Source organism: Peromyscus californicus, unplaced genomic scaffold, assembly GCF_007827085.1.
Source record: "Peromyscus californicus insignis strain IS unplaced genomic scaffold, ASM782708v3 Scaffold_21__1_contigs__length_65335640, whole genome shotgun sequence".
Classification (NCBI taxonomy): Eukaryota; Metazoa; Chordata; class Mammalia; order Rodentia; family Cricetidae; genus Peromyscus; species Peromyscus californicus.
Genome location: NW_026294514.1, coordinates 32,336,900 through 32,364,026, shown reverse-complemented (window position 1 = coordinate 32,364,026; position 27,127 = coordinate 32,336,900). Strand labels below are relative to the sequence as shown.

Below are 27,127 nucleotides of genomic sequence, written 5' to 3'. Positions count from 1 at the left end.
GATAATTTTTTGCAGTATACCGTATTAGAAAACACATTTATGGGTGGTGGTGGTGCCAAATGCTCACACCAACCCACATGACAGCTCATAAAACCTGAAAAGCTAAAGCACAATGTCCAATCTGTAGTCAGCTCAACAGGTTGGAATACACCTGGCAAATACTGCTGATTTTTCCCATGCAGTTGAAGGAACTAATTGGGGCCCTTCATTTAAACACTTTTATTTAGGTTTCTTGGAAAAGAGTGAGATATCCTTAATCTAATACAAATTGCCCCAACCCCACCCCAGGCCCCAGGAGGCAGATTTGCTCCAGCAAGGTGATAGGGAGAAATGAGAAGGTCTACTCCTGCTCTTGAGGGGTGGTATATGGCAGTGAACAGCACCTAGCCCCTCCATCTAGTTACTTATTTTCCCTTCCCTCCTATGTGCCTCAGTTCTCACATTTATAAAACATGGGCTTCAGAGTGAAGGATTTCAGAGGTTTTGTCAGCTTTCTGTTCTAAATCTTTTCTGGAAGACAATCTTCACATCCCAAAAGATTTTGAGATATTACCTAGTTGGAGCTCTGAGCCTGTCACCATGGCTGTTCCTACAGTCATGTCTTTGGCTTGTCTTTCACTCTCCTTGTTTCCCCATGAGCCCCCATGCTTGGGACTCTTGGTACTTACTCTTGGCTTTTCTCTGCCTCTCTTACTCATGGCCAACCAACCAAGTCCCACTGTTTTGCTACTTGATAAGTATTTTTAAAATTCATCCCCCGTAGTGGGTGGCTCCGCCAATGCAATAAGCCAATTCAAGCTGAATTAAAAGTCCAAATTTGATGAGCAAAGCATCCCCAGGTGGTCTCAGGGGAAGAGAAGAAACCATGTGGAAAGTCTATGGACTGGACCTTAAATACCCTGTAGGTGTGGTCTTGAGGAGCTCTGGGGGAGGAGCCACTGCTTGGCGGGATTTCTGAGGGCGGGGTTTGGAATGTGAGGAGTGGGGCCAAGTTCCCAGCCAAACATCTGGAACATCTCTGTGGGGTTTGGAATGGTTGGAATGGGGCCTGAGCTGGAGATTCCCAACACTAGGTAGCTTAGAATCCCCAAAGTGCTTTGCCTCCTGCTGTCCTCACTGGCTGCTCCTCTATTCTTCTACTACTTTATTGCCATCCTGATTCAGCCTAAAGTCCAAACCCCTTACTGACAAGACCCTTTTCTGCCCATCTTCTCTTCTGCCTGCCACGTGCTCTGCCCTGTTCTTTGCAGGTGCCATGTACTTTCCTCTCTCTCCCCCTGTCTCTCTTGTACACTGTTAACTTTGATCATTCTTACTTGGCTTTTATACCCAACTCCTTTCCACTTGACTAAAAAATCTTTTCATCTCTCAAGTCCTAGGTTGAGAGTCATTTATTTCTTGTGTCTCCCAGGCTGTGTTTGATATCACTCCTTTCTCACCTAGGTTGGCATTACAGGACTTCATTACCAGGCCTGGCTGTCATATACTCCCTTATACGTTACCTCATTTTTCAGACATGGTCACCTTCTCTTCCAATAGCTCCTTGCACTGCTGCTTTGACTTAGCATGCTTGGATGTGATTCAGAGCCTAGAAATGTTCACCTTTTTCCATTAGAATCTTTGCTGGGAGAAGAATCTTGTCCATCCTGTTTTCTTATCTCATGGTCTAGTAACCAGGGTATAGCAGGCATTCAGTAAATACTTGCTGAATAAATACATGAAAGAAAGAAGGAAAGAAAGATTAAAGCTGAAAGCATTTTTTACAAGAAAGGAAGCCCACTTTTTTTTCTTTCTTTGCTGCTATTTCCCAGCCCCAATTCCACTAGTATATTAGTCTGGGTTCCCTAGAGTCACAGAACTTACGGAATAAATTTCTCTCTCTCTCTCTCTCTCTCTCTCTCTCTCTCTCTCTCTCTCTCTCTCCATATATATACATATACATATATATACATATATATACACACACACACACACATACATATACACACATACATACACACACACACACACACACACACACACACACACACACACACACACACATGAATTTTATTGGAATGGCTTACAGACTGCAGTCTAACAACACCTAGTTTTAAATGGAAAGTCCATTCTAGCAGCTGCTCAGTCCCATGAGGCTGCTCTGTTGGGATTCTGAAGAGGGAATGGATGTGCTGACTAGGAGAGGGCAAGCAGGTGAAGAACAAACCTTTTCATCTTCCACTGTCCTGATCTAGGCTTCCAGTAGAAGGTGTGGCCCAGATTAAAGGTGGACTTTCCCGACTAAAGGTCTGGATTAAAGGCGTGTTGTCTTCTTGCTTCAAGATCCAGATCACAAGTGTGCCCTCCATTTCTGGGTTATAGTTCATTCCAGATACAGTCAAGTTGACAACCAAGACTAACCATCACAGTTAGTGACAGGGACTTCCCTATTGATAAAGCCTGTTTTGGTATCTTAGAATCTCAAAGGAAATGATGACTTCTCAATAACTTTATAGGACTTTGGTAGAGAGGGTCATGTGACTTTTTTCAAGTTCAACCTCCTCTTCTCATTTGTATGAGAAGAAATAAGGACTATGTTAGATGACTTCACACCTTTTTCTGCTAGCAGAAAGTTGGATGTTCGGACTGGAGAGATAGATGGTTCAGTGGTTAAGAGCCCTGGTTGCTCCTCCAGAGGTCCTGAGTTCAGTTCTCAGCACCCACATGGTGGCTCACAACCATCTGTCATGGGGTCTCATGCCCTGTTCTGGCCTGCAGGCACACATGCAGATAAGAATACTCATATATGAAACACATAAATAAAAAATAATTTGGATGTTTAAGTAATTTCATGTAGTTTCTCCTCACAACTCCTCGTCTCTTCTGAGTTGTATGCAGTGACCGTGACGGGACAACCTGGTGTTAATGTCAGTGTGTCTTCAGTTGAAGGTTTCTGCTCATCTCTATAAGCATGGGTCATTTGGTCTCCCCTGCTTGCTTCCATAATCAACCTAGAAATCTCTGGTATTGAACTGAGTAGATGGAGATTTGAGAGCTGTCTTCATGTTATAAAGATGTTCCGTGTTGACTTTAAAGATGGACAAGGTTAGTGTCATTGGTGCCAGTACATGCATTTTTGCTTATGCCTTAGGGAACACTGTATATAGTTGTTTAGAAAACGGACTCTAGGGGTAAAGGCCAGCTTTTGAGTTTTATAGATAATTACCTTGAAATAACATTGACACACTCAGCTTGGTGCTTCCAGATTTCTTTTCAATCGGATTGGGTAATAATACACATGTCTTTCAATTTTGAGTCATATTAAAGATGATAATACGTGTGAAATGCTTAACATATACCCCAGACATGTATTGTATTGTAGGTCACTGGTGTTAACAAAAGACTGACTTGGCTATAATTGTTTGCATACCTAAGAAATGAAGAATAGTAATAGTTCTACCTTTTTTGGACAAGAAAATACTGGTCTAAGGCACTGAGTACAAAGAGCCTTGGGCTCGAGTACACATCATTCTACCTGTACTGCTTGTTGCTATACCAACTAGGGCATGCTCATAAGTTCTCTGGCCTTTAACTTCTTTACTTTCCTTCTTTTCTAATATGTATTCCTGTAAATTCCCTTTCTTGTCTTATAGTGTTGGTTAGGCCTTTTCGCTAACGCAATAAATAGTGTGAAGTACCAGTGACAGAGGCCATTCTTGCCATGCTCCCATATCAAGAGCAAACTGCTAGTTTATGACCATAGTATAAATGTTAGCTGTGGTTTTCCTATACAGGGTCTTTACCAGATTGAGACCATGACCTTCCATTCTCAATGTGCTGGCATTTATATGTGTGGGTGCTGGACTTTGCCAATTGCTTTTGCTGTGTCTATTCATATAATAATGCTTTTTTTGTTGTTGTTCCATGGCCTAGTTATGTGATGGATGAATTGATTTAAAAATATTAAGCCAAGCTTTCATTCTTGGAGTAAATCTTACTTATTCATGGGCTATAGAACTCAACTTGTATTAGATTTGGTTTGCTAATATTTTGTTGATGATCTTTACCCTTATATTCATGAAAGAACTTCTTAAGCTTTAAGAAGTATAAAATCTAATAAATGTTCTTTGCATTTTATAAGTCTAGGAAATGAGTGGTTATTCTATTTAAAAATATGTCACTCCAGTAGATAATAAATATTTGATAAGTTGAATGAAATCTGTTGATTTTTATCCCAGGAATGTGGCTGATTTTCTTTCATGATGTTGACCTATAACAAACTAGAAAAATGGTAATTTTTACTAATTATTTATCTATTTTATTTATTTATTTATTTATTTATTTATTTATTTATTTATTTATTTATTTATTTATTTATTTATTCATTTGAGACAGGGTTACTTTGTATAGCCCTGGCTGTTGTGAAACTCCCTCTGTAGACCAGGCTGGCCTCGAACTCAGAGATTTGCCTGCCTCTGCCTCCTGGGTGCTGAGATTAAAGTCATGCTTCACCACTGCCCAGTGATTATTTTTAAAACAGAAAAAAAAAATGTTGTAAAATTCGAAGTGAGAGACGGACTTTGATTAGTCTGATTGAATGCAGTAGCCAAGAAGCACAAGCTAGGCGAGGCCAGCAACAGAAGCACTGAGTCATGGTCTTGCAGGCTGGAAGGCCGAGCTAAGGCATGGTTAAGGCTGGCTCCTTCTGGAAACGAAGAGGAGCTACTGTGCCCTTCTCCCAGGCCCTCATGGTTTGCTGACGACAGCCTTTTGTATCACCCACATCTCTGCCTTTATCTTCCCGTGACAGTGTGCACGTGTGTTTCTGGGTCCAAACTATTAGGTTTTCTGAATCCACCAGTCACACTAGATGGTCGTCCACACTCTTATCAGCATGCCTTCAGTTTAAGTAATTTTTCTCAGCTTCAAGTCTGCCCCTATATAATGTAAAATTCTGAGGTTCTAGAGCTTAGAACTTTAACATAAGAATTTTTGGGTGACATGATCCCATCCACTGCAGGCTTGTGTTGTCTTTTGGTATAGCTAATCCTCCCTCCCTCTCCCCCCTCTCCCTCCCTCCCTTCATTTCCTTGGTGGCTGAAGACTCTTACTCTACTAATGCTATAGCTTTACTGAAGTAAAGAATTTTTATTGTTTTTGAGACCGGGTCTCATGTCACTCACATTGGCCTTGAATTTCTGCCTCCACCTCTGAAGTATTAGGATTACAGGTGTCCACTACTGTGCCTGGCTAAATCTGTCTGTCTATCTATCTATCTATCTATCTATCTATCTATCTATCTATCTATCTATCTATCTATCATCTATCTATCTATCTATCTATCTATCTATCTATCATCTATCTATCTATCTATCTCTCTTTTTTTGTTATTTTGAAGTTTCTCATTTGAGAAAGTGCCTAACTTATTCTCTTATCTTTTGTTCCTCCCTTTCATAAATGTTATTGTGCCATATAGGTGGATGATTCACACTGTTATGAGAAATTTTCCTCGCAGAGGGAACTTGAAAGTTTCACACAAATGACCATCAGGTGACTCTTAGTGGCCAGCCTTTTAATTGGCATGTTACTCATGGCTGACACACACCTAACACATAGTAATATCCACCCTGTGTCGTTCTGCTCCCGCCCACCATGCCCTTTATTCTGTTTGCAGTCTTTCTTCCTCCTTAAGCCGAATTTGCCCCCTTCACTGAGCATTTCTATGTTATAAGCAGATAGCTCTGCCACCAGATGGTGTGCAAGGACTGGGAGAGCTTTGACTACGTTAGTCAGTGTGGTCGCCTTGCTACATCTTATTTCACGACAAAGGATAGAGACGAGATTCTGAGATTCGGTATATGCATATACGTTGTTTTTTTTTTTCCCTCTTTTCATTGAACCAGAACCTAATATTAGAATCTTGAGAGGAAAATAATCTATGACGTTTGTTGAATACATATTAATTGGAGAGCCTGGTCCCAGAATTGATTCGACAATAATACCGAGATGTGGAAGCAGAATTCTAGGGCTAGCAGAGTAGTTCTTTAAATGAGTAACTTTAAAATCACAAAAGCAAGGTCTTTTGATCCCAACAAAGCTATTGTTAGGGAGGGAGAACCTTCAGCCATCATTAACAAAATGTTTGTCTGTATGTGCATATGTGTGCATATGTTAGTGTGGGTGCCCATGTGCTATGTATGTGATTATAGTGATAGACCATAAGATCAGGTGACAACCTCTGATGTCAGTTCTCACTGTCTTCCTTGTTTGCCACTATGTAGGTCAGGCTAGTTGGCTGCTAAACTTCTGGAGGATTCTCCTGTCTCTGCATCCAGTCTCATTAGGGGCACTACGGCATCCAACATCATATGGGCTATAGGGTTTTGAACTCAGGACCTCATGTTGGCACAAGTGCTTTACCCTCTGAGCTATCTTGCCAGCCCTCAGCCATCATTCTATTCAACATCTTAAAGTGAGACCCATAGGAAAAAGCAGCTCAAAGATCATGTTCACACACAGTGAGTTTTGTTTAGCATGATTGGTGTCTTTTCATTTTGATTATAATTAGTCACCAACATTAAAACAATTCTATCATCGCCTAGGTGTCAGGCTTCTCAAAGACTTGGCAATAGTACTTGGCACACTTTTCTTGGTAACACACAGCTGCAGCTCCTGGAGCAGCTGCCTCTTTTCTCTAGGTCTTGTGATTTAGAGCTGACCATTTGTCTTTTTCTCCTCCTGTTTTATGGCATTGAACCTTTGCTTACATTTGATATGGCCTTTGCCCAGCCCGTGGAAGGTATTTGAGCATGTGACTTGCTCTCCTACTTCATAGATGATGATTAGAGGTTGGTGTTGGGGGCTGGCCTTCCCCTGAGTGCCTCACCTGTCTCGCAGTTCCTTCTAACCCACTGTTGGTGGGAGAGAGTAAATGATTCACCACAAACAAGGGGTATAGTTCCAGGAAAGAATCAGCAGGGAAAGCATAAGCTATAATCCAGAAACAACTGCTCTTGATTGTAGACGAAAGACATGAGAAGCAGAGAAACACACCTAAAGCAAACCAAAGGGAATGGTAAACACCTTTAGGGAACTGGGAGAAAACGAATTAATACATAGTCAGAAGGCCTTTGATCAACAGGCTGAAGAAAGAAGGAACTCGGGATGATGGATCTGCAGGCTTGTACTGTTTCTGGGCAAGCTTACTATTTAAGCATTGGAAAGGTGATTCATACGATGAGGTGACTGAGGAGACATGGCAGCAGTTCAGCTAGATAGTCAGTGGTTTGTTCTGGGCCAAAGAATCAGCATGATAGCTTCCTGGACACCCAAGTCATGGGTGCTGGGGTTTCTCTCTCCCTTTCAGTATAAACAATGGAAGTTTATTTTTCACAGTTCTGCAGGCTAGAGGGTCAAGAACAAAGTGAGGCAGGGTGGGCATCTATGTGCCTTGCAGATGATGCCTTATTTCAGCTTGCCTCACATGGCCTTTCCTCTGTACACATGTGTTGGAGTGGGGAATTTAAGCCTAGGATCTCTCTGGTGTCTCTTCTTATAAAGACACCAGTCATATCATATCACAACACTCTATTGGCTTCATTTAAGTCACGCTGGGGTTAAGGCTTCAGTTATGTATTTTGTAGGGATGCATTCGATCAGAACATGAAAACCTGTAAAGGGAAACGATGGGGTAGTGATGTAGATATCCCAAGGAGGGAAGAAGAGAATACTCTTGTTCACCTCAGGGAGCGGAAATGAGAGGAACCAACTCCCAGGTGAGTTATCAGATATGGCAAGCATGGATTGAACTTGCTCTGTGTGTGACTCTGAACTAAGCCGCTGACATGTATGGTATCATCTCACCCTCTCAATGTCACTGATTGTATAGTCCAGGCGACCAAGGGCCAGAAAAGTCGGGGGAATTTTCCACATTTATTTAATGTGAACATGACAGAGTCAAGATAGGATGCAAACTCTCAAGCTACTAATTACCCAAATCTCATTGAGTAACCCACCCACCTCCATGTTTTGTCTGCTACCCCACCCTGGCCAAGGATGTGGTTATGCCTGTTGATAAATGCCTAAGGTGGCCTGACCCCAACTTTTAATAAGTTGGCCTTTTAATAAGTGCCCGAGCCAACTCTAGTTTAGCCTGTTGATAAATACAGAGTATATTTGGACCAAACCAGGAAATGCAGTTGAGTCATGCAATTTTGCTTGGATGGCATGTAACAAATCTACAAGAACTAAAATACCAAATTGTGGGATACAGCGTGCGTATTTCAAAAGCCAAATGAGTGAGAAGCCTGGCGAATTGCCACGAAACTTCTACTTTAAGGGTGAACTCTGAAAGATCAGAGAAACAGAACCAGCCACAGCTAACCTCACCTCACCAACTTCTCAGTTGATCCTGTTTCCTCAGACTGGAAGCCTTTGAGTCCTCATCCAAATGGATCTCAGCTGAACTGCTGCTAAAAGCCTAAAAGCTTAACCAGGCTCTAGTTCCTGGTTTTCACACCTTATACACCTTTCTGCTTTCTGCCATCACTTCCTGGGATTAAAGTCGTGAGTCACCATGCCTGGCTGTTTCCAGTGTGGCTTTGAACTCAAAGAGATCGGGATGGATATCTGCCTCCCAAGTGATAGGATTAAAGGTGTGTGTGTGCCACCATTTTCTGGCCTCTATGTCTGTCTAGTGGCTGTTCTGTTCTCTGACCCCAGATAAGTTTATTAGGACGCACAATATATTGGGGGACATAATATATCACCACAGCTCACTAAAACCTGGGCTTTTACAGGAGAGCAGTCTCAGTAAAGAAAAGAAAACCAAAAACAAACAGAAAAATCACTACCACCACCACCACTAATCAAACCAAACCAAACTAAACCAAACCAAACCAAACCATAGTGTTCTCCAGTCCTTAGAGAAAACTCAAAGTAATTTTATTTTTAAAAAGTTTTATATTTATCATCATCATCACCACCACCATCATCATCATTAATATGTGTGTGTGTGTGTGTGTGTGTGTGTGTGTGTGTGTGTGTGTGTGTGTGTGTGCACGAGAGAGAGGGAGGTGTGCTTGTGAGTGTGGGTATGTGTGTGCTGTTGCATGTGTGTGGAGGTCGGATGATAACTTGGGGAGTTCTTCTGTCCTTCTACCCTGGTGAGGAGGTGTCTCACCTTCTGCTATGATGTGCACTTCAGGATAACTGACGTGTCAGCTTCCCAGTGATGGTCCTACCTCTACTTCCCACCTCATCATAGGACACTACCTAGGTTCTGGAGATTGACTTTACCTGTCCAACCACTGGGCTGGACCATAAGGTAATTTTCAGTGGTGACTATGTACACAGGCCTATTCGCCATTTTCTCATACTTGACAGTTTCTTCAGAAATTGAGTCCATTTTGAACTAGGAGTGGAGTTAGACATCGTTTAAGAAGAAATGTGCAGAATGATAGGGGAATTAAGAAATTTGTGATTGGAAAAGATGACTAAGAGGTGAGATTACTTCAAGGTGAGGGATGTGGGAGGGCCTATAGTGATCCCAGGCACGCTCAGCATTAACAAACCTCATGTCAATCTTTTCTCCTTAAAATTTTTCTATATGGCAGGAGGTAGAAGGGAGCTGTGGGGCAGAGGGTGTGAAGTTTCCGTGGGGATGGGTAGGTTCTGAGATCCAAAGCATGGCATGGTCACCATATTTAATAACAATGTATTGTATTCTTGAGAATGGCCAAGCAGGTAGATCTCAAACGCTCTACACACACACACACACACACACACACACACACACACACACACACACACACACACACACACACGCTTTTGGGTGACATTTTATGATATAATAATATCACATTTTGCACTTTTTTAACATATTCATAACATGCACGCATGCACACACTCATGAATTTTCTCACATACACACAAAATATTTTTGTCATTTATACTTTAATAAACTTGGGAAAAGTTGTGTTAGGAGCTTTAAAATTCAGGTGAAAAAAATCTCATAAGCCTTGTAAAATCGGGACATATATCAGATGTATCCTCCATCTGGAAGCTAGTAAAGTAAGGGTTTCCTTACTGTATAAACTGTCTGAAGATAAGACCTGCAGCAGAAAAGTGAAGGAATAGTTCATAATGGGTAGTCTAGAAGTATCAATAGACTTAAGGATGCTCCTTCTAAACTTTAGTGTTTAACATCAGAAAGGGATAGTAACATTCTAGCAGGTATAGTAGCTATGACTTTTCAAATGGCTTTTTAAAAATTTATTTATTTTGTCTTAAGATTTTGATTATTTTATGTAAATGGTTATATTGCCTGCATGTATGTCTGTATACCATGTATGTGCCATATTTCCAACCCTACTTTTTATTTATTTATTTATTATTTATTTTGATCCAAGATATATACAGACCGGCACACAGACATTTTCAAAGTCTACTACAGGAAAATAACCGCCCCCCCTCATTTTTTTTGTGAGTAGAAGGGTTCATATTTTAATTGAAAAATTTATATAAATTTTGATCAGCAGTAAAATAATTTCTAGCGAAGGCGGTGCCTCCTCTCATTTCCCTGGATTTTTCTCCAAGAGGGGATGACTTTCGATAATTCGAGCATCCTATGTTGCTGTTTTTCTCCATGTTTCTAAATAGTATGCGGAGCTGATCACGTTCCATTCATCAGTTTTACACTTTCTCCCGGCTTCCTGCCGTGTTAGAAGCACCTCTGAGCATTTTTTTCTCCTCTGGTCACCTCCACCCCACTCCAGCACACTCACACATGCACATGTATGTGCACAAGCTTTGTCCGTCTCTCCTACCTTTTCTTTCCTCCTCCTTTTCTCTTTTCCTCCCTCCCCCTTCTCTCCTGTCCTCAAAACACTGTTAAGACCATGATTATGATTTCTTTCTTACATTATATTTCCCCTTCCTCTAGGGTTTGCAATTTTCCCTTGCCTGCTTAGTTTGGAGTCTATCAGTGGTTTTTCTCCATTGTATCACCAGGCAGGTCTTTTAGATGTCAATCAATCATTTTCCCAACTCTATTAATAAATAAAATGACTTTATAAATCCCCCCCAATACACACATACAATGCTTCCGTATTCAGTGGCCAGGTGTGTCACGGCATGCTGGCCTTTCTCTCAATACCTTTTGACTCTGGTTTTGTGTTTTAGAAAACACAGCTGACTGCATTTGCTCCTCCATTTCCCGAGGGCCATCCTCCAGGGCATTCTAAGACATATTACAGGTGGTTTCATTTTAGGCTTTTGGATATGTATATATTATATGTTGAGCACATTCCCCCTCACTCTTCTCCACCATCTTCTCTCCCCTCCCCCTCCCCTTTGGCTTCCTTTGTCTCCCTAAACAGCTTATTTCTTTTCATTTTCATTTTTGCTTTGTATGTTTAGTCTTTATCTTACTCGCAAGTGTCAAATGAATCTTCAGCTCTCCCCTTGACTGACTGATAGTTGTGTGTGTGTGTGTGTGCGCGTGTGCGTGTGCGTGTGTGTGTGTGTGTGTGTGTGTGTTGAGGGGGTTGGGTGAGGGGGTGGATGCAGACTTCCAGTCTTCCAGCTTCTACAGTTTGAGGCTGACTCGGATTTCTGATCTTTTTCACGGAAGCCTCTTGGTCTTCCTGGAATTGTGAGGCTACTCACTTGGTCTTCGGTGCTCTGGAGTTTCATGCTTTTGTACTTTTAAAATCTGTTGCATGGCACACTGGGTTATCTTTGCAAATCTGAAATCTCATCTGTTTCGTTCTAGGGAAAGCTGCAAACAGTTTCTTGGTGTTCTTATCTCCTCTGCTGAAGTATAGAGATCTGTTCTCGCTCTCTTAGTACAGGAACTCTATCTTCTTGTACTCTGAGCATGATGTGTGTACAATAATTTATTGTCTGTACTATTACTGTTTCCAGTGCCCAGCATCTTCCTTTTTGTCGGTTTGATCTTTTATGTCTCTTTTATGGGAATTGATTTATTTTTATTTCATGTGGATGAGTGTTTACCTGCATGTGCACCCTGTGTGTGTGTCTGTTCCAAGCAGAGGCCAGAAGGCAGTGCTGGATCTCTGGGAACTAGAGTTACAGATGGCTGTGAACTGCCCTGTGGGCACTGGGAATTGAGCCTGGGTCATCTGGAAGAACAGCAAGTGCTCTTAACCGCTGAACCGTCTCTCCAGTCACCTTCTGTCTCTTTCTTGTTAGAGGCGTCTAAACTGCCTAATGACCACAAAGTGGAGGGTTGAGATGTTCATAGGCAGTTCAGAGGGGAGAAGTGGAATCAGTACCACAACTGAATGAAGAGACAGGCTCTTTCATAATGCAAAGATATGAGTGGAGGCTGGGAATACTCTCCACCATTACACGAAGATCAAATGGATTTGCTGGCTCTTGACTTCTATTTAAGTTCCAGGAGAGTTGTTGGCATCTATAAATATCCAAGAGCCTCAAGGGTTTGTGCACGCCTCCTGAGTGATACTATGACCCCTTAGTATGCTACGTAACAGTGTTTCATTTAACAATGGACAGGGGTGCCCTGAGACTTTAATAAAGCTAGAATCCTGCTGTTGCCTCATGATGTCATAGCTATGACTACATATCATGGTAGAGTGCGTGACAAGTTTGTGGTAAAGCTGTGCTAAGAGCTACTCCAAAGGCATGGCCTTCGTTAAATTTCTGTATCTTGAAATAACATAGTGGGAATGTATGGTGGTGGTGGTGGTGGTGGTGGTGGTGGTGGTGGTGGTGGTGGTGGTGGTGTGTGTGTGTGTGTGTGTGTGTGTATACTTACATATGTGCGTATATGTGTGTTCTCATTTAGCTCTAGTTCCTGGGAATTCTGCTGGTAGTAAATGCCAACCTTCCTACGGGAAGACTTTCAGCCATTCTCCCTGTATTCAGAACCTTGCCTTACATCTGGCTTTCCCCATTCTGCTAAATATGCCCCACAGGTCACATTTCTGTCTCCTTCCCATGTTTCAAAGATTAGTTGAAACCTCTGAGCTCCTATTATTTCCCTATCTGTCTCTTACTCTTTGGGGTTTAGCAGAGTTTTGAAACTTCCGCTCCTGTCATTTTAATGGCATACTGGGAGGAAGAAGCAATAAAGCTTGGTGCTTAATTCAGTGTTTACCCTGAAGTTCCTTTGAATTTCTTATCGCCATTATAAGCTCCCAAGGTACGGGCTACAATGTCCATCTGTGTGTTTAGTATCACACATCACAGGCACTGGTAAATACTAGCCAAATGAATTAATGGTCTGTGCTGACAGGTCTTTCAGAAATACAATTGCTTTCGTTATTGATGTGATTATTTCCCTGGAGACTGTGTCTGGTTAATCTTGGACCGAGGGAAGAGTGCTGACTGCCAGGTAGAGGTTTTGAGCGGACTCCAGTGACTAAAGTGTGGATTTTTCTCCAGCTTGCTTGTTTATTTGGCTTGTCGGCATTAGGAAAAAGAGTGGAGCATCTTTTCTCATTCAGAGGAAGGCCCTCTGTATTTCACAAGGGACCTTGGCTATTTGTCCTTCTTGGCCTTCTCAAAGTGTAGTGATTCAACCTGCTGCATCCCACCCAGACAATTGCTTCCAATACTTGGAGAAAAAATTCTATATGTGACCTTCCCAGGATTCTCCAGTCTCCAAGAGTTAAATATTAACAGTAAATGGAAAAAAAAAATCTGCTTTTCTGTTAACACTTCCTTAGTGATCAGCCTTATGTTTAAACATTTGTTTTGCTTTTGTTCTGCATGGACGAGCGCACTGATGGACTTGGTGTTCTTGTCTACCTTCTCCTTCCGGTTCGCTACCACTTCGTCATTCTTTGGCTCCTTTTTAAAGTCACAGCAACAGCAAGAGGTTCATTTATGTCACCACCCAGTACAAGTATATGCCGCTGGGACAAAGTTTTAATACTTCTCCTTACTGTGCATGATTGCTCTGAGACACACTGTTCTGTTCCGCTGTTTCACTAAAACACGGCGATGGGAACCCATCATTCTGTTTGTTTTACAACCTACTGCATGCACTGTTGCCTGCTCTTGCAAACCCACTGCTTTTGTAAATGTCACACATATTTCCTCACTCCTCCTCTGCTTCATTTCGTTGCTGGGATTACGTAACATTGCCTTGAAATGGAAAGGAATGATTATCAGGTTTCTCTCCTGAAAATAAAGCAATAATGATGGATTTTGTAGACACCACCCGCCCGCTAGCTGGTGTCTTCATCTTTATGCATGTCCAATTTACACCTCAGCCTGGTTAGACAATATTCTGTTTTGAAACATACAATGTTTTACAGCCTTTTTAGGTTCATAGCACAGGTGAGCACACTGTACAAAGGCATCCTGTAGACACACACAGCCTCCTTCGATATCAACATCCTATGCCAAATGGTGCATCTGGTACAATGGACAAACCCGTAGTGATTCTTTATTGCCACCTAAATTCACAGTTTATATTAAAGTCCACTTTGGTGTTAAGTATTATGTCAGTTTGCACAGATATATAATGGCATGTTTCTCCCATAATAATACCATGTACTGGCAGCCACTCAGTACTTCTACAGGCTGCTCTCCATGGGGTGCCATGCTGTGGGGCAGAGAGAACATCAGCATTCACTCAGTGTTAGGCTTTGAATAGAATGCTGGCTGGTTTTTATTATACATTTTGTAATTATAGCATGACGCATGTGAATTTTAGAAAACTCAGTGAAGTATGAAGAAGAAAATAACATTTTCTGTGATATGAAATTCTGCTATTCCAAGACAACCATTATTAATTGTTAGTGTATTTTCTTCATATAATTTCCTTGCAAGTATAATCCATTTTGGGTATATCACATATCCGACTTTATGTTTTTGTAGTTTACCATCAGAATTATTATTTTATTGGAATTGATTAATAAGTATCACCCAAGACCTTATCTATTTTTAGATAGTAAGTCATTTTCCAGTTTTGAGTGTGTTGGTAAAGTGAATATCTAATTCTGAACATTTATCTCCATTTTTTACTTACTTTCTGCTTTTTTGAGACAGAGTCTCATTATGTAGCCCAGTCTAGCCTGAAGCTCTTGATCCTCCTGTATCTGCCTTTTTAGAGCTGGGATTACAGGCATACATCATACCCAGTTTTATTTACTTTTATTTTAAGACACATTTTAGAGGTAGATCTTTTAAAAGTAGACTCTCTAGGTTCTTGACACTGCTGAGTCACTTTTACTGAAGGTCAGAGATTTTTAGAGATGACCACTATGTTTTTAAGGAAAAAGAAACTTACATTTATCCAGCATCTGCATGTCCAGAATTTCCAGAAGATGTGGCATAGATAGGAAATGTAGAAATGATGAAGCACACTTCCTAGGAGGTAAGAAAAGGTTAAAAGTCAAGAATTAAGGGAGATGATGTATTCTTCAACAATGAAGGAAACACTGGGTTAGGGGTGAGTGTAGGATGTGGGAAGAGGTGAGGAAGTCCTCAGATTGACCTTTATCTTCTCTCCAGGTGCAGGGAGTCAGGATAGATACAGGGACTGTGAAGGATGATGGGACTGGTGATGAGTTGGAGTAACTGATACGGAAAATAGAAGGGAAGATGTTTGACAGTTTTTTACATTAAGAAGTAACTGGAAAGTTTCCAGCTACCACTGGGGATTCATGAGTTGGCCTCTCAGACAGTCATGGTAGTACCAATCTGGGAAGTCCTTTGTGCTTCTTCTCAAGGGTGTCTGGCACCTGTAAACAGAAGAAAGATAGGAACGGATGGGCTGATCTGGGCTAGGAATTTGCAGAGTTGCTATAAAGATAGACCAGAGGAACATATCCTGAGCATCTATATTTGTGGTTCACATCCTGAAATCGGGATAGTCCTGAGAATGAGGTGCTCTGGGTGAAAAGGTACGGGGCAGGGGAAAGTCCTTGGTTGTCTCTCATCCTGGAAGCTGGTCATGGGTCCGTTTCATGAATTGAAGTGAAGAGCTGGGAACTTTGCAAACATTGGGAACCAATGAGAAGCTATTAGAAGCCTTTTCTGTACATAGTGAACTAGAGTAAGATGCCAACAGGGTTTTGAAGAATAGAACAGATGGATTGGCACTAGTCTGCTTAGTGTTTCCCTCAAAGGCCTGGTGGCATCTTCTCCCTGGATGTCCATCTTTAACAAGAAAATACCCCAAACGATCCAATCTGGGTTTTTCCAATGAGGTCAAGTTTTACATTAGTGGATGATGAGGACAAGGAACGCTTGAGTCATCTGACAATTCATCTTTGCATTTCAGAGACCATCTGTGCCCAAACGAGACCCCTCAAAATGGGGCCAATAAAGTGGCCCCTCCTGAGAGGAGGGTGACAGTTCTCGGGGGACCCATGGCACAGCCAGCCTAAACATTTGCTCAGCACACTTTATTGGATTTTATAGAGAGCGGTGTTACTGTCTCTCCTTTTTCTTTCCTCTCAGTGACATTATCCGTGGTGATGGTGGTGGGGTGTCAGGCATTGATTTCTGAAGTCACATGAAGTTTGTTTTGGGCATCAAGCCCAAGTAGACTCTACAAATACTGGAAAAAAAATAACCCTTTCATTGGCCCCCTTTTCTTTTGGTACTCAAGATAATGCTAATACAATACAAGACTGTATTTGATCAACCTCTTGAAATGAATTAGTCAAATGTGCCCTGAATGACTACAGCAATAAATTAGATAAAATTAATTGTGGGAGGCTTGTGAAATCACTGCAGTTCATGCTGCTAGCTTGCCCAACCTCTGAGGTTAAATCTAAGGAGGTAACTGGTTGCCGGCACAAATCACAGAACTTGCCAGGACTGAGTCTTTTAATCATGACTTAAACATTGCAGCTACTGAATGTACTTGAGCCTATTCCATTGTTTCTTTGTGTGTGTGTGTGTGTGTGTGTGTGTGTGTGTGTGTGTGTGTGTGTGTACACATGTTCTTATCCTTTTACTTTAAATTCATTGCTGGGTTCGTTGTTCATTGTTCTAGATGATTGATCCATATGAGCATGGACATCTCATTCTGAGATATTTTTGTGAAAAGGCAAAGGCGGAAGGGAAGCCACCCATAGTTCCAGTCTCACAGAGAACTCAGAACTGATCTGGGATTGACATAACATTTAGTCCATGGAGACTTCCAAGGGACTCTCGAGAGGGAGAATTATGCGACCTGTAAATAGAGAAGGAGTGAACGGTCAATCCAGAGTACTTCTTCTGGAAGGTGATGGCTGAGAGAGGCTTGCAGCGCTGTCTTAACTATCTGAAGAATTCGTTATTACTCTAAGGTTACTGAGGCAGTGAGTCTGTGTACTCTGTAATAAAATCAGTAGAAACCGGAAGGTGTAGCAGAAGAGATTTAGGTTAGATGGGAAGAAAACAGTGTTTCTCATGGGACATGAAAGCAAACACTCTCTGAATTTGTGGATATAATCTCTCTAGCAGAAATCTGGCCACCCTTGAACAGTCTCATCTGGTGGCGATCCCAAACTGAGCCTTGTTCTTGAGATCCTGAGTTCTGTGCTGTTTCTTAATTTTTTAAATTTGAAAGCCATTCACTTTTTTTTTTTTTTTTTTTTTTTACTGTTAGAATGGTATTCTAGTTTGATCTCTGTCTCTGAGAAAACATTATGACCAAGACCACCTTGGAGAAGGAAAGAGTTTATTTCAGCTTACATTTCCAGGTCACAGTTCTTCATTGAGGGAAGTCAGGGCAGGAATACATGGCAGGAAGCATAGAAGAATGCTGTTTACCAGCTCATTCACTGGCTCTGCTTGCTTTCTTATACAGCTTAAGCCTTAGGGATGACACTACCTACATCAGACTGAGGCCTCCACCATCAATCATCAATCAAGACAGTTATAGGACAATTTGATTGAGGTGACTCTTCATATGAGGTTTCCTCTTCCAGTTGGCACTAGGTTGTGTCAAGTTGACAATAAAAACTAACCAGGACAGAAGGCAAAATTACCCATCCCAGTATGATTCCTAGGAAATAGTAACATTCCTGAATCCTTTATACCTGTATTAACTAACAGGAAATAGTATTTAAGGCGATGCAGTGTTCTTTTCTTTTTCAGAGAATAACTCAGTTCTCTTTTTCTATCATGTGAGTCCTGGGGAAGGTTGGGGATAGTGGGAAGGGTCATCTCCCTGGCTCTCAAAGTGCAGTGCTCTAAGACCATTTCAGGTTTAGAAAGATGTTCCTTCAAGCAGCTTATTGAACAGGAGTTTTAAGTTGTTTTCTCATCCTGTGATGTTTGCACTTCAGATTAGGAGCTCATTGTTACTTTAAAAAAAAAAAATCAGCATTTACTTTACTTAGAAAAAGAGAGAGAGAGAAAAGGAAGGGTGATGGTAAAAGACTTTGCTCTGATGGCCACGACCCAAGCTCTGTCCCTGGAACGCACTTAAAGGTAGAAGGACGGAATCAACTCCAGTTGTCTGCCTTCCATAGCCGTCCTCTCCCACAGCCTCCCTTCCTCTCTCTCTCTCTCTCTCTCTCTCTCTCTCTCTCTCTCTCTCTCTCTCTCTCTCTCACACACACACACACACACACACACACACACACACACACACCCCTAGAGAGAGAGAGAGAGAGACATTCAGACAGACAGACAGAGACACACACAGAGACAGAGATACAGAGACATCAAGACAGATAGAGTAAAGCACATACACACTAATAACAAATAAAAGTAATTACAAAAAGGCCCCCCCCAATTCTGTAAGTTAGAGGAGGTTCCAAGGGAAGGCCCTGGTGCCCCTGCACCTCAGGTATCACCACCTACCGAGCTGTTAGGGTCTGTGCCATGGTATCAAGAGAGAAACTTCTTCGACAAAAAGAACAGACTGTTGTTTTTTTTGCTTTCGTCTTTATTTTAGACTGTGGTTTTTCTTGGCTTGCAGCCTGTATTGTTCCACTCACAAAACAATGAACTGAAACAATGCATCTTATTTATAATTTATTTTTAGATCTATTGATTTCATTTCACATGTAGGTGTGTTTTGCCTGTGTGTGTGTGTGTGTGTGTGTGTGTGTGTGTGTGTGTGTGTGTGTGTGTATACATACCACATAAATGAGTGTCTGGTGCCTTCAGAGTTCAGAAGAGGGCATTGGATCCCTGGGACCAGAGTTACAGATGCTCGAGAGCTGACATGTTGTTTCTGGGAACCGAACCTGGGTCCTTTGCAAGAGCAGCAAGTACTCTTAATCACTGAGTCCTCTCTCCAGCTCCACATTTTCTGTTTTCTTTTTTTTAATCAATTAAAAAAACCAACAAAATAAATCATAGACATAAATAAAGATAAGACTTTAAGTCTTCTAATACGATGGGATGAGAAAATGTGGAAAATCTTTTATAAAATAAAGAGCGGGCCACCTAACTGTCTTCATAAATAAATTCTATCCTACCTTTAACGAGGGAATTGTTGTCCCTCATTTAAAGTCCTAAAATGTCACTAAAATATGAAACTTCATTTTGAATACACACAGTAAAGCCAGTTTGTAAACAAAGTCAAGTTCCTTACCGGTAGCGCTAGTGACACTTCCTGGTAACTTCCTTGGCTAACACACTCTGGAAACTGTTACCCATCTACCATACGGAGGAGGCTTGAGATAGGCGATAGATAGGTGGTAGATAGACAATACCAGGGGTCAGCCAAGGAGCCCGCACAGTGAGTGAAGCGTTCACACTTAGGTCTTGTCTTCTTTTTTACTTCTTGTTTACTGCTCTTTCCCCTTGCTTTCTCTTTATTTTCTTTCATTCCTTCAACATTTACAAAATCTTAAAATTAAAATATAATTACATCACCTCCTCCTTCCACTGTCCTCTTTCCATTCCTGTGTTTTCACAGTTGTGATATGGAGCGCGGCAGGCTGTACCTCTAAAGTAAATCCTTCCACCGGTCAAAACATTGTTCTGGTTTGTTTTGCTTGTCGAGGAGGAATTTGCTTCAAAGAGTACCACTACTTCCTTTAATATGTTTTGTGTCTTAATGTATTTATAACCCTTCAAAGGAATTAAATTCTTTTAAACATGTTCTCCTGGAACAGAAGAAGTAAGGGGTGTGTGTGTGTGTGTGTGTGTGTGTGTGTGTGTGTGTGTGTGTGTGTGTGATATTCCACGTTTGGCTCCTCTGGTGAGTAAATGTAATTTAGCAGATGGGATCATTCTCAGGCGGGTAAATATCCTCTGAGCATACATTCCCGGCTCCAGCAGGCCCGGAACACTCTGATCTGTGCCGAGAGTGACTTGGCTGACCAAACCCTGGCCTTCTCTGGGCGTTTTTGTTCTAGATACATTTCATCTTGCTCTTCAGTCGACAAGGGAAATTGCGGCTGCAGAAATGGTACAACACGCTCCCTGACAAGGAGCGGAAGAAGATCACCCGGGAGATCATCCAGACCGTCCTCTCTCGTGGGCACAGGACAAGCAGCTTCATCGACTGGAAGGAGCTGAAACTCGTTTATAAAAGGTGTGAGTAACTTCACGAGAACCGAACTGCTCATGCATTGTGGCTCTGACTCGTTTGTGTTCTGAATACGTTAGATTGCAATACCAATCTCAACACTTTCTGAAGTCTTTGATGAGGGGAATCTAAATAGTTACAACATGAGAGAGCTCGTGAAGATTCCCCCATTGATTAAAACAGCATCCACGTGTTAGGATGGATTCTAAGTACTTAAGCTGTACGCTGAATTTGCACACACGTGCTCAGTAACATTTCGTTACTCAACATCATTTCAATGATGGTAGATACAACAGCAAATGAATGAGACAGATTATGTTCGTGTTTTCAAGAAGCCTATTTATTTATTAAGCAATCAACATATATTCAGTAACAAATGCTATGGGAAAGTGCAAGTGGATGTGACAGGGGAATGGGAACCATTTCCAATGGATTGCTCATATTCCAGTTGTCCATATTTGCAGATGGGTGAACTGAGAACACACAGTTTAAGTAACTACTTCCTAGTCACAGTAGTTGAATGGTAATCAGTAGATTCAGGACTCAAGTCCAGAACTTTCTTTCTTTAAAGTCTATATTTCTTTTGATGCACCTGTTTGAAGTGGCAAGATCATACTAGCGAGGAATCCTAATTTATAAATGAAAAATCTGAGGCTTGAGAGGTAAAGGAAGCTTTTTAATGAAGATTCAGGTAATAGATTCAGGTTAGGACCTGAACATAGCCTTCCTGACTACAGTTTCCAAAACAGAAAATTCATGCTGGAAATGCACTTGAAGAGAGTGTTTATAAAAACCAATGGGAAAAGAGAGGTAACATGTACGATCTGATATTTAATGGAGTCCACTTCTGGACAGTGCTCCGGCAAAGCAGCTTCTGTAGGTTCAGAGGGTGGCATAGAGTGAATCACCATGTGAAGCCAGATATAGAGCATGTGCCCCTGAGAGCACTGTTGAGTGCTTGTATATTCAAGGAGACAATTTACAAACTGGAGAAGGGCTCGAACAAACACCCTGATTACCATGAACTAACGGATTCCATCCCTCTGATTGTAGCTCTTCAAGGTAAAATTCTGTTGAGAGTCTCTCTGTGATTAACTGAAACAATTTACCACTGCATCATTTATATATATTCGGGTTTATATTTGAGGAGTGTACTGCATGCCATGAGCAATGATTTTTATCTTTGTATGGGGAGAATCTCTCGAAAGAGCGAGCAAAAGGCTGCACACCCATTGGGAAAACCTACTTAGGCTTGTTTATTGTCTCATTCAATTTTGCTTTTCCTTTATTTTTTTCTTTTCAAGGTATGCTAGTTTATATTTTTGCTGTGCAATAGAAAATCAAGACAATGAGCTCTTGACACTAGAGATCGTACATCGGTATGTGGAGTTGCTGGACAAATACTTTGGAAATGTAAGTGTCTTCTGGCCCTTTAGAGTCTATCCATCTTGGTTCTTGCTTCTGCTCATCTCTTGTATTCCTTTTCTCTTTCTCAAGTTTAAACTATCCATCACATTGTGCCAAGGATGGCGCTGGCCCACCTTGGTTCAGAATTACCGCATTCCTTCCTACCTTAGTAAATGAATTAGTCTTAGTAAATGAATCACTCAAAAGATGTGGATGTATCTTTGTCTTCAGATTGCAAACACATAGAAGACCTTGTTTCAGGCAGCTGAATTTAATTGTGAGAGGTCTCTGCCCTTGTTCCTCATGGGCTTTGCTATTTCCTTTCAATGTTTCTTCTTCGGCATTGTTTAAAGTTACAATATTATTAGTACCTGAGGAAAAACAACCACCACCACCACCAACCTAAACAAACAGAAGTCCCAATCCTTTCACCTCACATTGCCATTCCACCATCTCATTTGCACTTATTTAAATGACAGAGGTGGTGATCTCTCACAGCTGCTCCCTCTCTGAGCCCATTCACTCTGTGCCAGCTTGCTGCAGGGCCCCATCTTAGCCCTCCACGGATGTTGTACAGTTAATCAAGCCCTCTATCTGCTCTACACCATTGACCTTTTCTCACGTCTTGACCTGCTTTGCCCTCTCTGCAGCACTGGATTCTTACTCATCCTTTAAGTTTCCTTCCTTTTTGCCACGCCTTAGGTTTCTCCTGGGTCTTGGGCTGTGTGTCTGGAGGCCCCTCTGTGGTTTTCTTCTTCCCCTGAACTCTCCCTCCTCTTCTGATCTCCTAAGTGCTGTGCCGCTCTTCCCACCTGCTTAAGTGTGCCTGTGGATTCTTTCTTCCAGGTGATTTCTTTTTTGCTTACCTTCTCTTATTTGCTCTTCTTTGCTTGCCTGGTGATGGTCTTCGCCCATCTTCTCAGGACCAAGTACTATGCCTGTCGTTGACAAACCTGCTCTTTCTGGTGGTTGGAATTTGCTATGTCTCAGAATCCTTCAGCGCAAAGAGACAGGGTTCTTTTGCCGTTCTTTGCCTGTGATAGAAACTGACTCTTCAGTTTAAACTTAGAACTCATCTTCTTCATTTCCCTCTCACTAGTATAGGGGATTTACTTGGGATTTTACTTTCAGCTTCTTATTTGGCCATTTCTACTCCTAGACCTTTTATTATTATTATTATTATTATAATATATTTTTTTGCTTTTCTGCTTGTCCTGTTGGTGAGCATCTTTTTTATGAAGCACAGACCTAGGTGGGTCATTACTTCCTATCCCTTTCCATCCATCTATCATGAAGAGCACCACACCGCCTAGGCTATAATTTAAGCTTTCAAGCAGTGACAGCAGACCATTCCTCCACCTTTGCTGCTTTCTTTCCTCTGTGCACCTGTCATCACCAGCATTCCAGGTTATGCAATAGCTCAGAGCATCCAACATGGTGCGAAAGTTACCCGAATGTAAGCCCAGCCTCTTCCTGAGGTCAAGACCTTTGACCTCCCCCACCCCCACTGCTATAAATACCTCTGGGGCAGATTTTAGCAAATGCTGTAGAGACACCAATAAAGTGCACTGTTGCAGGAAAGAAAATGATCAGATCTGGAAAAGGTTCCTCCAGCAGTGTTCTCTGCTCATCCCCTTGGTCAATGGAAGTTTGTCAAGTGATGCTGGGAGAATTTGTTGCCAGAAGAATTTTTTTAGCATTATTTTTTTTCTGCAACTGAACAGATGATATTAGTTGGGTCTTACCTACTCCCTTCCACCCTTCCTTCCTTCCTTCCTTCCTTCCTTCCTTCCTTCCTTCCTTCCTTCCTTCCTTTTCTTCTACAGGCTTCACAATGACAAGTATTGGATAGATTTCTAAATAAGTTTTCTCCCCTTTTTTCTCTCTTCTTTCCCCTGTAAATGATTTTTATGAGAACTAACATGTTGCTTGGGAGATTTCAGTTATTGCCAATATTTAGGAATAATAAGGAAGTGACACCATGTTCTGTTTCTCCTCCTGCCTCATCAAGTTTATTTTTATTTTTTTCTAAGTAGTACATATAAAGTAGCATGTTTTAAAACACAGGAATATTTAACTTCGTGCTTTTTTTATTCTAATGTATTCTGACATTTTTGGTGCCTTCCTTTGACATGAACCACATGTGGCCTTTTGCGAGGGCCTGGAGGAGTTTCTTGGAGTCTTAGCTTTCATAATACTTGCTTGCTCTTCCTCATTTCTGAACTCTGGTTTGACCTGTTCTGTTTCTGTGGATTAACCCAATTTCAATCATGTGACTTGAGGCTGAATTTTGATCTCTCTGTGCTTAACTGAAATTCAACCAAATATTTCAGAGCACATCACTTCTTAAGAGAATTTGGATGATCTCCACCAAGATCTAGGTACAGGGAAAGAGGATCAGAATAACTCCCTGTCTCTCTGGCATTGCTTCTCCATCAAATTCGGGTACCTCTTTAGAAGCTCTATCTTGGTCATGAATCAAAATTGTAATTCACTAATATGTTCAATGAATCTTTCATTAAACTAAGAGCACTTCAGGGCTTCATGCCCAGTAGGTGTCCAATTCTCATTAATTAACAGTGATGACCAAAGGCTCCTAGGACTGATCCTTACTGACATCATCTCAGCAATAAGATATTTCTCTTTGGATTTGTTTTCCTCTCATGCTAATACCAAAGATTTCTTTGAATTCTGTTCTTAGATTATGCAAGGGGAAACTTATAACTTGAAAATACTGTATTTGAAGACAGATAAAAATCAGAATCTCTGGTTACTAATTTGAGTGATGTGTCATATAGTAGTTTTCAATTCTAAGGAGATTATCAAGGACTGTGTAGTTAATCTTTCAATCTTCAGTAAGTAGCATTAACCCCAATTTACAGATGCTAAGAAGAAATGCTTTGGGGTCTCCCAGGAGATAAGGGATTCAGACACCTGACATATTTTCTCTCTGCATTACAGCATGAATTTTGATTAATGTATTCTGAGCGTGTGTGGATGCTGCTGTCCTAGGAGGCTTTCGAACTTTGACCTGGGAAGTTTTTCTGTTGTAAGAGGAGCAGCATTCAGTGTCTTGATCCTGGTGTCTGCTCACATAGTAACCAGACCCAAGATTTCAGACCTGCCATCTCTCTCCATTTTATTGATGAGGATATGACACTAGAAAGGCTGATAAAAATATTTGCTTTCCTAAATTCATGGGCAACTATGAGGGTCAAATATAATAAGTAGCAAAAATATATAAGCTATTGATTGTGACTTACGTATTGTTTTTCATGTAGCGCCACATAGTTCTTGTTATCTGAAATATTTCCTTTGTGTAACTTGAAACTTCTTGTATTTACTTTAAAGCAGAGTTCAAGGACAGAGGCTTCTAGACTCCACCCAAAAGGATTTAGTTGATGAAACGTCAGAAAAATTATCAGAGGAGGATGTACTCAGCTGTAAGAGGAGAGCTTTAAGCCACACTATAGTCACACACAAAATATTAGGACATGGAAGATAAAGTGAAATTGTCACTTTTCTGTCGTGTGTAAGCTCTATGCCAGAATCTACATACATGGGGGGAAAAATCAAAGAAAGGTTTCTTGTGTAATAGCATGGACTGTGAAGGAAGATGCCACATAGATAACTCGATGGTCACTGAGCGTCAAATGCATAGTCCTTCTCTGCTGGGACAGACCTTAAGGTGGAATTTATAAGTATCTAAGGAATAGCCGAAAGAACTTGAATTTTGCCCCTGTCCTGCAGGTTGTCATCTTATGTTTAGATGGAGATGGGCTATAGAAGAGCACTGTGGAGCTGCCGTGTACGGAGTACTTGCTCACTCACAACATTTTCTATGATTGTGTGTATCCGACGTGGTATACCTCCTTACCTTATTCCCTGAAACTAGGAGCAGTAAATTGACTGCCCCAGGCCTGTTGAAGGAGCCCTCAGTTCTGGGGACAGGTAACTGCTCAGAGCAGGCCGTGAAAAGTTCCTAGTGAATTTGTAGGAATGTTTGGCGGGTCTACTGGACAGGACTCTGTTGATGCTTTGTCCTAACGAGGCTCCTGTGCATCTTGGGTTCCTAGTCTGTACCAGCCTTGAATGCTGAGGTCTCTGCTGCTGCTGCTGCTGCTGCTGCTACTGCTCCTGTCACTCCTGACTTCTACCTCTCCCGACCTCTGGTAACTGATTCTTCTGGTCCTTTCTTTCTTGTGCATGGATGTCTAATTTACTGTAAATTCTCTCTGTTTAGTTTTATTGTTCAAAATTATAAAAATGCATTTTTCATACCCTTCTAGACATAGTCTTTTAGACAAATGGATTGCAGTCTGTATATTCTTCGATAACTTTAGTATTCTCCTGTACAAGCCCGTTAAAGATTTTCCCACATCTTTCCATGTAAAACTACCCTAATCTTTCCAAATTGTACATAGAATTCCTGTGCCATTGTAGAGATGTACATACATCGTTGAAACAATTCCCTTTGAGTGGACTTTGGATTGTTCCCAATTATTCTTATAAACGAGGCCCTCATAATAATTGTTGCTTATATGTCTTATTGGGCTTTTATTTTAGTATCATGAGGCTAAGCCCCTTATGGAACTGTTGAGACAGGAATTAAAAAAATTATTTATTGTTAGGCATTATATTATTAGTATTAGTATTAGATATGTGTATGTGCATGATGTATGTGTGTGTGTGTGTGTGTATATACCAGTGCATGCAAGGTGCATTGCACATGTAGAAGTCAGAAGACAATTTTGTGGAGTCCGTTTTTTCTTTGCATGGGCTCTGTGCATCCAACCCAGGTTGTCAGCGATGAGGGGTGTCCACCAGAGAAGATTGCCAATAGAAAGTGTTTGTTAACCAGCTGGTGACTACACTGGCTTTTCAGGATTCCAGTGTAGCCTTTCTTGGGGTGAGCTTTTAAGCACAAAAACCATGTCCTGGGTTGACAAACTTCAACAAGAACGGTTAGCCAGAAGTGGAACTACAGAAGCCAAAACACAAGGTTAGTACATCTAGGGACTTTCCTAGAACTAAGAACTGTGATGACTTAGGTCTTTGTGGTATTGTCTATGTGCTAAGTTTTATGGCCTGAATGGGGTAAGTTGTGCTAAGGTCAGGGGTCTAATAAGGTTTAGGGCCTGTTAAAGTCAGGCTTCTGTGATAAGTGCTTTTGCCAACTGACCTATCTTACAGGATGTGAGTGCCAGCATTTTTACATTTAAAATTTGACCAGCCAACCAAAAATGGCATATAAGATTTATA

General features: G+C 41.3%; 1 protein-coding gene across 5 annotated transcripts in view; it reads left to right on the top strand.

Annotated features, from left to right (window-relative positions):
- Positions 1-27,127, top strand: part of Ap1s3 (adaptor related protein complex 1 subunit sigma 3) — a 65,956-nt gene that overhangs the window by 27,169 nt on the left and 11,660 nt on the right. For 3 of the 5 annotated variants that reach the window (XR_008220898.1, XR_008220897.1, XM_052749989.1), the window contains exons 2-4: positions 20,286-20,464; positions 21,763-21,871; positions 25,942-26,037. Coding sequence is in view for 2 of the 5 variants with exons in the window: in XM_052749989.1 (XP_052605949.1) it covers positions 20,286-20,464; positions 21,763-21,871; positions 25,942-26,037 (384 nt within the window). In the remaining 3 variants the exon portion in view is untranslated. The remainder of the gene's footprint in view (positions 1-20,285; positions 20,465-21,762; positions 21,872-25,941; positions 26,038-27,127) is intronic. The other 2 variants (XR_008220899.1, XM_052749990.1) reach the window with 1 other exon arrangement.